The sequence below is a fragment of the Parasteatoda tepidariorum genome, chromosome 7 (genome assembly GCF_982258835.1).
Source record: "Parasteatoda tepidariorum strain Cologne lab strain chromosome 7, Ptep-v5.0, whole genome shotgun sequence".
In the NCBI taxonomy this organism is placed as follows: domain Eukaryota; kingdom Metazoa; phylum Arthropoda; class Arachnida; order Araneae; family Theridiidae; genus Parasteatoda; species Parasteatoda tepidariorum.
Genome location: NC_141761.1, coordinates 65,550,665 through 65,563,482, shown reverse-complemented (window position 1 = coordinate 65,563,482; position 12,818 = coordinate 65,550,665). Strand labels below are relative to the sequence as shown.

At 31.6% G+C, this 12,818-nt stretch overlaps 1 protein-coding gene across 1 annotated transcript in view; it reads right to left on the bottom strand.

Moving 5' to 3' along the window:
- Window positions 1-589: 589 nt before the first annotated feature.
- Window positions 590-12,818, bottom strand: part of LOC107452289 (protein AATF) — a 53,740-nt gene continuing 41,511 nt past the window's right edge. The window contains exon 14 of the mRNA XM_016068651.5: window positions 590-690. Coding sequence (XP_015924137.2) covers window positions 645-690 — 46 coding nt within the window. The 3' untranslated portion in view covers window positions 590-644. The remainder of the gene's footprint in view (window positions 691-12,818) is intronic.

Here is a 12,818-nt window from a genome sequence, read left to right as displayed (position 1 = left end):
TATACGAGGTTTATTCCGAAGTTTAATTTATTAAAAACCAGAAGAAAATTTGTATTAAAATTAATACCAATTATAGTTTTAGGGGGACACTACCTAAGCAAGAACTTTTCCTCCCCATTAATTAAAATTTTTTCTTAAAATTTTGTTGCAGCTGTCACTCTCAGTAATTTTTACATTTATAACTGAGAAAAAAAGAAACTATTCATTACTCAGTTAATTTATATTTTTCCAATCAATACAGATTCCACACACACAACTCAAAAATGCTCCAAAAATCTTTCTTTCTTGTTGTGGATTTTTTTTCCTTCTGGTTTCTGTCATTGTGTAATCATATTAACATGAGAATATGACATCTTTGTGCATAAACTTTTTATTTCAGTTTGTTGACATGTTAGGCCGTGCTTATGTGTCAGTACAGATTAATTTTTTTTAAAATCTGTTTAATTGTTATATTTAATTATCATCTGGCATACTAGTTTATAGCCTTACAAATAGAACTCATAATATTGCACAGAAGAAGTAAAAACAGGGTGGTTTTAATAAACTTACAATATCTTCAACAAAAAACAAATAAAACAGAAAATTAGTATATTACTAAAAAAATTATTTTATCTATACAATGTATTATACAATTCATACAAATATCAATGGGTTAAATTTCTTCCAAAAAGGCATTTCATCAGATTTTCCCTAAAACATAAATAAAACAAATTATAGTCTATCTCATTATTATTCCACTTCAGTTAGCACAATTTACGATGTCGATGGATACATTTTTCAAAACCAATGGATGAATTTTAGTGATCTGACATTTATCTACAAAGAATTAATATCAATAGCAAAAGTATTTAATCTCTTTACGATGGGCGAATCGTATATGTATTTCCTACAGACTTATCCCAGGCCTGGGTGGTTCACCCGTGCATTGTTGGAGAACTAGCTTCATGAGCAGATGGTGTATATATGCATTTTAAACAGAAACAATTTTTATGGCACTCTGTGTCCATTACTGAACGCAGCTTTAGTATTGAAACTGAAAGTAGTTTTAGTATTCTGACCTTCAGATTGTTTATATTCCGCCTGTCTTTGAAATTTGCTAATTTTCTGTAGCTGGGGAGAGGGAAATCGTAATGTAAACAAACAGAGCTCGGCTATTTAACTTTCCTTGCTTTATAAACATTGCTTTATAAATCTTATAGCTCTTCGAAACTTTTTATTTTATTTTTTTTCACTACTATGTGAGGTCTATAAGGGTTTTAGCATCAGTTTTGTTACAGTTTTTGTTGCTTTCAGATATATTTTGTGCACTTCTCTAGTTACTTCAGAAATCCTTGACTCCAGATTATTATGGCGAGTAAGCGTTATTTATCAGAGAATGAGTCAACTCATATGACAAATGAACCAATTAGTGTTATAGAAGAGAGCAATGATTCTTTTGCTAAAAAGTTAAAAAGGCGTTATAGCGATTCTGACACATACATTTATAGTTGTGTTTTCTATTTCCCATAAAAGTTCGACTCAAGATACTTTATCTTTTATTCGAGAGCTTAAGGAATTACATCATCATACAGTTATTGGAATACCGGAAACAAATTCTGTAGATCATACAGAAAAAGAAATTGATTCCTTTAATGTTTTTTTAACAAGGTTCCCACTCTTTTAGCAAAGCAAAATTTAAGCACTTTTAAGGACTTTTTTTGAAAAATTAAGGACCTTATAAATTGTATGATTGTTTATCATCGAAAAAATATATACCACCAGTGACAGTGATAATTATTTAACTTTCTTGAAAAAATCAATAAATAAAAAAAACAAAATAATAAACAATTTTATTATAATGTAAGCGCTGGTAAAATTGTATTAATTAACAGGGCTTGCCAAAGTAGGACCAAACAATTTTTGCAAACCCGAGTAGGGTTTTTTTAAAAAAAATTTCAGATTGTTAAGGAATAATGACATCTATGAAACTTATCAGCAATCCCCTTTTAATCATTTCATAGAATTGTAAAATTAGGTGCAGAAATTGAAATTTGCAATTTTTTCATATATTCAAAAAAAAAAGATGAAATAAAGAAATTTGAGAAAAATATTAAAATATTATTACAAGTTTTTATATTTCGCTACTAGACATGCATCACACATTCAGCTGTGAGCCAATCTTGGTAAATATTCAGTTGCACCAAAATAATATTTTTTTTTTCTATTAACAAAATGTTGCATTTATAAGGGTATATATTAAAAAAAATCAATAAGAAGAAGTAGAATTAGAGTTATGCATGAGAGTAGTTTTCTAAATTATGTCATGTTAAATTAAGTCCTATTTCAAGTAAAAACGGGTCATACTAATATCTAAGCGCCTTAAATCTTTCCACTTTTTTTCTTTAGGCTTAACTTAATATACATATATTTTTTTAAATTCATTGCAATAAATATATTTATGAAAAGTTTTATAGAATAAAAATACAATTATGTTTAAGATTTATAATTTTCAAACCAATATGTTTTTTATAAGTTCTCGGTGAAACATATAAATAAAAGGGTCTAAAATGATTTTTCAAAGGTATCAATGCATTCCTAAGGTCAGAAAATTGGTAAGGTTACTTAATTAACAAATATTGATAAATTATTTATTTTTTCATCATTTATAGATATTTACTTGTAATATTTCTTTAAAATCCTCTATCACTCCTAATATTATTGTCTACAATTGTTATGATTTGATAATTGATTTTTATCATGAATTTGTAGTTTTGAAAAAATATATTGAAAAATTGTATGAAAAAAATATTGAAAACGGTATGTAACTCAACCATTTTGAAATTATTACCTAGCAGCAAATGTGTTATATTAACTTTTATAATGAGCTTTACAATTATTTCGAGCCAAAACTATATTAGGAATGACCTTTACATTATATTACTAAACAATCTGACACAAAACATATACTGATTTTAAAGCAACCAAAAGTTAAATAAAATTTAAAAAAAAAAAAAAAAACAATATCTTTAGTTGCAATGTTAACTGAGAAAAATGATTATTAAAATGTAAGGATGAATTTTATTCTAATAAACATTAATAGTAAAACGTTAATTTAGTAGTTTTAAATTTTTATGTAACAATCTGCTTATCCTTAAGAAATAAAAACAATAGTGTAACAATCTAAAACTTTAAAAATTTTACATTGCAGCAAAACAAGTTATAAATAGTTACCAAATATGTATCTTTCTTGTTCGGAGCAAATCATGCATTCTTATTTAGTACTCAGGAATAAAAATTTTAAATATTTTTGAAAAAAATTGAGGTTTTCATCAAAAACCCAATAAATCCAAATGTAAAACCTAGGTGGGATGGGATTTTACAAACCCTGCTTATTACAGATCTGTTTAATTTTTAGTACAATCATGAATTTTAAATGCTACAGCTTTTTGTAAATTTACAGTTACTTATTACACACTGAAATAATTATACAAATGTATTTAATTTCTCCAAGAGTTTTGGAAATAGTTTTCGTTATGGATTCTAGTTCAAAACCTTTTTCTGATACTTCTTTTCTTAGGGTTTTATTTTGTTCCTATGAGCAGATACATTACCAGTAGAACTGAATTTCTTGAATTCTGTCAATTTTGAAGGTCAGTGTGGGTCTCCTACTTAAGTACTATAGAACTGCCCCCCCTCCCCCCCAAAAAGCACTATCTCTTCAATGTGCAGTAACCCCCTTGCCCACACTCTATTCTTTTTCTTTATTATGTCACTCTTCTCATAGGGTATCTTTCTAGGCAAAAAGGCAGAATATATTAATGAAAGAAGCAATATAATTAATAAAAGAACATGCTTTCTTTTCCTTGCCTGTAGCTCTTTCTCACACATCCCTTGTCTCTCTAAAATGCTTTACTCTTGGTACATGGTCTAATTCGAGGTAATAAAAGAACGACTTTTTGTTTTAAAACATTGAACTGAAAAATTAAGCACTTTTAAGTACTTTTTTTTCTTGTGGAATATATGCATTCCATAAAAACGAATATTTGTGGAACAGTAAAAAAAATCAAGAAAAAGAATGCCCAAAGACTTTCCAGAAAGAAAATTAAAAAAGAGTGAAACAGATGTGATGCAACTAGGCAACGTGAACTTCATTGCATTCAAAGAAAAAAAGAAAGACGTTTTTATGCTAACAAGCAGACATGAGCCAGAAATGGCTAAATCTGACAGTAAAGATAGAGTTATTGGAGAAGATATTTTAAAACTTGGTGATTATAACAAAAACATGGTGGTGTAGACAAAGCAAATAAAGTTATGACACATCATTCATGTTTTAGAAAAACTATCAAATGGTACAAAAAATTATTTTTTGGGCTTAAGGACAACAATATTGAATTCCAACATTCTGTATGACAAAAAACATGGCAATAAAACACTGCTTCTGCAATTTAAAATGAAATTAATAGAGCAAATGTTGGAGAACTATCAAAATTATAGAGACGAAAAGCAGTTCACAGTGAGATCTATACTAGCAGCTATCCGACTATCTGGCAGGCATTTTCTTACCCTTAATATGAACAAAAGGGAGAAAAAGCCATAGAAAGTGCATAGTTTGTTCACAAACCGTGCTGAAAGAAAGAAAAATGTAACTAATATTTTATGCTTTCAAATCATGCAATATAGGACTTAGCGTTTTTCTGTGCTTCAAGATTTTCCACACTAAGCCTTCATTTTAAATTTTGTTATTCCATCTTGTAAACAACCTTTGTTGTATATTTTTTATTAATTTGAAAGTATTTAATGAGTCTTGTCAATTAAAACTTTCGAATAATTGGAATAGCATTTTCAAAAATTATTTCTTGAAGGGATGCCAATTATTTTAATACATTTTCATGTTAATTGAAGGAAAAACATTATGAAGACTACTTTTAACAGACACTTAAACACAGTCTAGCATTAACAGATTATGTAATAACCTAAAATGGTACCAAAAATTAAGGCAGTAGGACTTAAACTTTATTATTTTTGATTTTTTCTTCTAAACTTAGGTCTAGTAGTGCAAACCCCCGTCCTATAGTATAATTTCTCACACTTCAGCTTTGTCCTTAATGAGTGCCATAAACAAAAACGCCCTGTCGTAAAAATATAATATAATGCTAAAAACTGATACATAGTAGCAAAAGTACACTGTCTGATTACATGGAGCAATGGTTCCCCAAATACATTAATGGCAAAAAGCACTCAACCTCACCTGTTGCTTTCAATATTTATTAAATACAGGCTGTTTTATAATGAATGCCTTTAAAATACATTGTTTAGATACTTTGTCTAAAAAGAAATAAAAAGTATACAAAATGGGGTTGCAAATTAATATTTAGTCAAGGACAAAACAAATATTTAATCGAAAATTAAATGATAACTTATGAAGGCTGGACAGAAAACATAAAAACCTGTTTGATTGAGACCGGAAACAGAGGAAAGTTGAAAGGCAATTATTCGAAACACCACCAATTTTATTAAGGCAATTAAATTGATTTTAGAGTATTTTTTTGTCCTAATTAGATATTTGACTGATTCTGATAGTATCTTTGCTGTTTTTTTAGTTGCTTAAAAATTAACTTGTAATCTTTTCCGATTATACTTTTTTTACTTAATTTTTAATGAGAATTTTAAAATAAATTAAAGGCGGTAATTACATAACACTCTGTAAATGGAAAGCTTAAAATTAAGACATGAGAACCTTTGGTTATTGTGAAACTTCGATGATTGGCTAATTTTATATACCATTCTATGGTTATGGTTACACTAAAAGTAAAAATTCTTAAAAATTCATTGTCGTGACTCTGCAGCAATCTTTTAAGTATAGAAATTGCTACCAACCATTTACTGTATGGTTAATTTTTACACATACACTGTGTTAAAAAAAAGGGATACTAAAATTTTTTCCTTTAGAAAAGTTAGGAATCATTTTTTTTTCTTCAGAAATTATTTTAGGAGCATCATTTCATAGATCATTTAACAAGTTTTAAAGGAGTAGTACTTTTTTTACATTGCATGAGAGCTGCACAACAGGCTTATGGTGACAATTTTAGAAGCATCCCTGAGGATACTGATGATACAAAGACATGCAATCAGAATTATGACCCTCTGCAAGGGGATGGCTCTCCTGCTTTGGTACCCCAACGACAATGAGTATAGTCAAGATGTTTATCAATTATTTTTTGCTTCTTAAAGTTTTATTCAAATTATACGATATAAAACCTTAATATTAATGCATAAATCAATAATAATTAAAAAGTTAATGATTATTTATGAAAGTTCTATTTCTGAAGTTACCTTAACATGTTGAATGCCACGCTAATTTTACATGGCTTTCATGCCTGGCCAAATGATTTTCTCAGTATGCATTGCATTTATTTCGTCAAAACATTTTAGTAACAATAATAATATAAAAAAAAATTAAAAGCATTAAAAATTCACTCGAATTATGTGCTTCTAATAATCTTGGCTTCGCCGGTCAGCAGTAACCCCCACGGCATTCAACATGTTAAGTGTTTTTTGCTGGATAACATTAACAGTTCAGCTTTCAAAAATACTCCGCTATTAAAAAAAATTAATTGGTGTAATTCCTCATTAAGAGCAAATTGAAAACTATTGCAAAATTTATGCTAACTCAGCACAGTCTTTTAATGGAGAAACACAATATTTGAGAAATTTTTATGATTTGAAATTTTTTTTTTTGCCATCAAATTAAAAGAAAACACCTTTTTTTAATAATAAATGTTTTTTTTTTCAAGTGTGTGTAAAAATTTTTTCAATTAGCTTAAAAAGTTTTTGAAATATGCAAAAATTAACATTAAGGGGTTTCAACTTTTGACTGCTGTCCAGAACAAACTAGAGGGACCATATTTTCCAGATTGTAGTTACCCTTTTAGATATTTCGAGGGTCAAGTATTCGTCAAAAAAAGTATGTTTATTACAAAGAAAGTATATTTTTGTGACTTGTTTCAAAACTTAAAACACTGCCTGTAGTAATTAATTAGCAAACCATTTGCAATCAAATTTGCAAACCATTGAGACTGAACAGAGTTCTAATCATAGAAGTAAATTAAGTACAGTGAATACTGTCAGATAATTTTTTCCCCAGAGTAAAACAACATAGCCGGAGGGGACAGTGCAATAAAAGGAAAATGATAAGGGAATTTTAAGCAAAATTTTTAAAATAATATGGAGATTTACTGTGCCACATTTAGTTATACAGAAAAATTTGTTAAAGGACTTTATGAAATTCATAGGTAAGTCAATCTATTACTTTTTGGAATTGCAATTGTTTTATTCACTATATAAACGAACTTTGAGTGTAACGAGCCCTCACCCCCAGATGTCATCCCCCCTCAGCCGAGAAAACTATCCCCAGATGGCGCCGCTGGCGCATCAGAAGTAATAACTTTTATTTTTCAAAAACTTAAAAACAGTAGATGTGATGTAATGTAACTAGAGACGCGCCATGCAGCGCTAATACCTAACTTAATGTTTTGATCACTCTATAATCATCATTTACCATTTCATGTAAATTCATCTTCATCTATTTGTAATTAAAACCAATAAAGGTTTATGAATCATCAAATTGGCGGTCTAAAGGTAAGTGGAACATTTTCCACTATTCATATTGAAAACAGGAATTCATTTAGATTGAAAATTTTCTGGTGCCCGAACAGGGACCGCCATTAAGAGATTTCTTGTTTATTTTTTATTAGAAATTTAGTTTCATAGAATAGTGACTTTAAGTGTATAAATAGTTCGCTTATAAATTAAGATGGAGAAATCCAAACAAAAGCGTACTACGATAAGGTCATTAACAACTAAGTTATTAACCAAAATCGAAAACATTTATCAAGACGATAAGGTTACAATAGATGAATTGGATGAGTTAATGTCTGAATTAATATTAAAACAAGAACAATTGAAAGAAATTGATCTCGAAATTCAGCAGGGTATTACGGATGTAAATGAAATCGATATAGAAATTATAAAGTGTGATGAATATTTGACAAATATTGTACGAAGTAAAAGCAGATTAAACAGAAAAATAGAAAAACTGTCGACTTCGGTAGTGTCTCCTGAGTTAAATTCGAACATTTCTGAACCGAAGATAAGCACTAATATAAGAATAAATGAAACTTCTTCTGTGAAACTGCCTCTTTTAACTATAGAGAAATTTTCTGGCGATCCTGCAGACTGGCAAAGATTTTACGATCAGTTCGAATCTGCCATAGATAAAAACACTGGTTTGTCGAATGTTGAAAAGTTTAATTACTTGAAAACATATTTAGTGGGATCGGCTTCAGATGCGATTAAAGGATTCAGTTTAACAAATAATAATTATGTATCAGCAATTGAAACATTAAAAGAACGCTTTGGCAAGAAAACGTTGATAATTAACTCTCATTTGAATAAATTATTGAGTTTAACCCCAGTAGAAAAATCAACAGATATTTTTTCATTAAGAAAACTTTTTGATTCTTGTCAAACTGAAATAAGGAATTTAGAATCTTTGGGAATTAATCAGGAAAATTACGGGGCTTTACTCTGTCCTATACTTATTAAATTACTTCCCTCAGATATAGTGTTAGAAATAACCAAAAAATATAGCAATGATGATGAGTGGAAAATATCAGAGATCCTCGATATTTTAAAAATGTAAGTAATTAGCCGAGAAAAAGCCACGGCCTTGAGTTCATCTATAACACGAGTTTCAGAATGTTCCCCCTTCCCCTCCTCAAAGCGTAGCAGTGGAGGCGAGAATTCGAATAAACAAAATAAAAATCGCATATCAACGGCGTCAGGTTTATTGAATGAATCGAGTTATAAGAAAAATAAATGTATTTCTTGCGGTAACGATAGACATAATTTATGGGATTGTAATGAATTTAAAATGAAAGAAATGAATGAGAAAAGGGATATTTTAAAGAGAAGCGGTTGTTGCTTTATTTGTTTTCGCTTTGGCCATACGGCTAAAAAATGCAGGAGTTTTGTAAAATGCGATATTTGTTTTAGACGTCATTATACATTTATGTGTCCGGAAAAGAAAACAGATAGTAAAGTGGAAAGTACGGTTTTATCGAATGAAACTTGTAATCCGGAAGTATTAATGCAAACGTTAACAATTCGCTTAATAAACGGAAAAAAAGATATAGTTATACGCGGATTGATAGACACGGGGTCCCAAAAGTCGTATCTTTTAAAAGAAACAATAAATAAAATTGGTTACAAATCAATAGGGCAAGAAAACTTAAATCATAGTCTTTTCGGTGGATTACAAAGAACTAATCAGCATAATAAATACAGAATTTTTTTGAGCGATTTAAATCGGGATTATTTTTGTAACTTTGAAGTTTATGATCAGGAAAAAATTTGTACAGAAATTCCTAAAATAAGAGATGACTCGTGGATAAAAGAAGCGAATAAGTTAGGAATTAAATTTTGCGATTATAAAAACATAGGAGGGGTGAATTCGGAAACTAAAGAAATTGATTTACTTATCGGAGCAGACGTTTGCGGTAAACTTTTCACAGGTATTATTAAATCGGTTTCAGAAAATTTAGTTGCTTTCGAAACGCAATTAGGTTGGACACTTATGGGTAAAACTCGTGATCCCGAAAACAGTAATAGTACCAACACAGTTTTGTCCCTTCATGTGGCTCAGGCTAAAATTTCAGATCTCTGGAAACTAGATACGTTAGGGATATTAGACCCAGGTGAAAAAGAATCAAGAGAAGAAATTGCAAAAGCTACCGAAGACCATTTTAATCGCAACATTAAGGTACTTGAAGATGGGAGATATGAAGTGAGCCTTCCATGGATCTTAAATCACCTTACTTTGCCTAATTATAGAAGTGTTGCTGAAAGAAGATTGAAGAACTGCGTTGAGGCCTTAAAGAAATCAGAAATATTAGAAGATTATGAAGCGGTATTTAAAGAATGGTTGCAAAAGGGAATTATCGAAGAGGTTGACCCAGGCGATACAGCCACCAATGAACATTTTTTGCCCCACCGAGCAGTGATAAAAGAAAATTCTACTACCAAGATCAGACCTGTTTTTGATGGTTCGACCAAAATAAAAAATTTCCCCTCTATCAATAATTGTCTTGAAAAAGGACCTAATCTTGTGGAGCTCCTTCCTTCAGTTATCAACAGATTTAGATTAAATAAGATTGGAGTCATTGCAGATATTCGAAAAGCTTTCTTACAGATCCAACTGAGTGAAGCTGATAGACCTTTCCTAAGATTTCTATGGTGTGAAAATGGAGACCTTTCGAAGATCAAAATTTACCAACATAGAAGAGTGGTGTTTGGCTTGACTTGCAGTCCATATTTGTTAGGAGCCACCCTATGGTACCATTTGAAGAAAGCGCCAGAATCAATGCTGGAAACTGCAGTTAAACTAGAAGAATCATTTTATGTAGATAATTGCTTAACCAGTGTTGAAGATAGAGAACATTTGCACAAATTTATTACTGAATCACAGTATATATTGAAGAGAGCTCAATTCGATCTAAGAGGGTGGGATCATAGTATCCTAAATTCACAAGAAGTAGCCATCCCTAATGAAGAAAGAAAAGTGCCAGTTTTGGGACTGATTTGGAAATTAAGTAATGATTCATTGACTTTGGCCTTAAAGGAAACATCACAGGCATCTGAGACTTTAACCAAAAGGAAAATTCTGTCTGAAGTTCACAAAGTATTCGACCCCATTGGTTACACGTGTCCAGTAACATTAAAACCGAAGATCATGCTTCAGGAGTGCTGGAAGCTAAAATGCACTTGGGATGCAGAATTACCATCTTCTATTAGAAAAACGTTTGAAAAATGGCAAAAACAACTAAGTCAATTGAAAGATATAACGATTCCGAGATGTCTCTTGGACAATCCTGAAGGTTCGAGAAAATTAAGTTTACATATTTTTTGTGATGCGAGCAAGGTAGCTTATGCTACATGCATATTCCTGAGAAGCCAAAACGAAGACTCGACATCATGTCAGCTCATTCAAGCTCGATCTCGAGTAGCGCCTCTAAAACCAGTCACAATACCCAGACTTGAACTTTTATCCTGTACAATTGGAGCTAGACTGGCGCATGGAGTTAAATCAGACTTAAGACTTGAAAATATTCCAACATTTTTCTGGTCAGATTCAGTAAATGCCCTCTTTTGGATAAAAAGGAATGAAAATTGGGCCCCTTTTGTTTACAACAGAGTCCAAGAAATCAGATCTCTCAGTTTGCCAGAAGAATGGAATTATGTTCCCGGAACTCTTAATCCAGCTGATCTTCCCTCACGAGGATGTTCTGCAGAGCATCTTAAGCAATCTAAATGGTGGGAGGGCCCTATGTGGCTGAAAGATCCACCACAGCTCTGGCCAAAAGATATTATCGATCCAGATTTGGACATTATAAACGCTGAAAGAAGAAAAACGGTAGTGACTTCAACAAATTTATTCAAAGGACAAATTCCGCTATATGATACTTTAACATCATATCGAAAAATGATAAGAGTAACTGCTTGGATTTACAGATTTTATCGAAACATCAAGAGTGCTACGGATGAACGAAACATCGAAAAACAGCTGACTATTGAAGAAATGAAAGACACTGAAATGGTTATTATGAAGTACGTGCAGAACAGATGCCTAGCAGAAGAAACCAAGCCTTGCTATACTTCATTACAAACTGTAACGGATGATGAAGGCCTTATACGAGTTAGAACAAGAATAGCCATGAGGAAGGATTTGAGAACATTTAAGTATCCTATTGTTCTGCCATCTGACCATAATGTCACTCACTGCCTTATACTTGATAAACACAAAGAACTAAAACATGCCAGAACTCAAATTGTGATGTCAGTTCTAAGAGAACAATATTGGATCCTCAGATGCAGAAAAACTGTTCAACGAGTGATTAAAAAATGTGTCACTTGCAAAAGATTCAGTGCTCGTCCTACAGAAGTGCTAAGTAGTGCTCTACCTGAAGATCGTGTATGAGAAGCATTGATTTTCGAGGTCATTGGAGTGGATTTGTGCGGACCACTCTTTTTAAAGGATGGAAGCAAGAGTTGGATCGTGCTATTCACCTGTGCGGTTTTCCGAGCCATTCATGTTGAATTAGTTACTTCACTTTCCACGGATAGCTTTCTGTTGGCATTTAGAAGGTTCATAGCACGACGAGGAAGACCCGCAACGGTTTTCTCTGACAACGGCACAAATCTGACTCGAGCGGCTGCAGATCTGAAATCAGTAGACTTCGAAAAACTAAAAGAGTTTGCTACTTCGAAAAAGATTCACTGGAAGTTCAATCCTCCCTCTGCACCCTGGTGGGGTGGATTTTTTGAAAGAATGATTGGAATGCTAAAATCAATTTTACGGAAAGTCCTTGGAAGAGCAAACCTTCTCTATGAAGAGCTATACACAGCCATTTGTGATGTTGAAAGCATCATAAATTCCAGACCACTTACGTACATCTCAGAAGATCTAGAGGACCTGATACCATTAACACCTGCCATGTTTTTGCACGAACTTAAAGAATCTGGAGTACCAGATATTGATCTAATTGATGCCACCAGGATGAAAAAACGATTTGCCTATCGTCCAAAAATTCGAGAGGACTTAAGAAAACGTTTCCGAATTGAATATTACGGAAAGTCCTTGGAAGAGCAAACCTTCTCTATGAAGAGCTATACACAGCCATTTGTGATGTTGAAAGCATCATAAATTCCAGACCACTTACGTACATCTCAGAAGATCTAGAGGACCTGATACCATTAACACCTGCCATGTTTTTGCACGAACT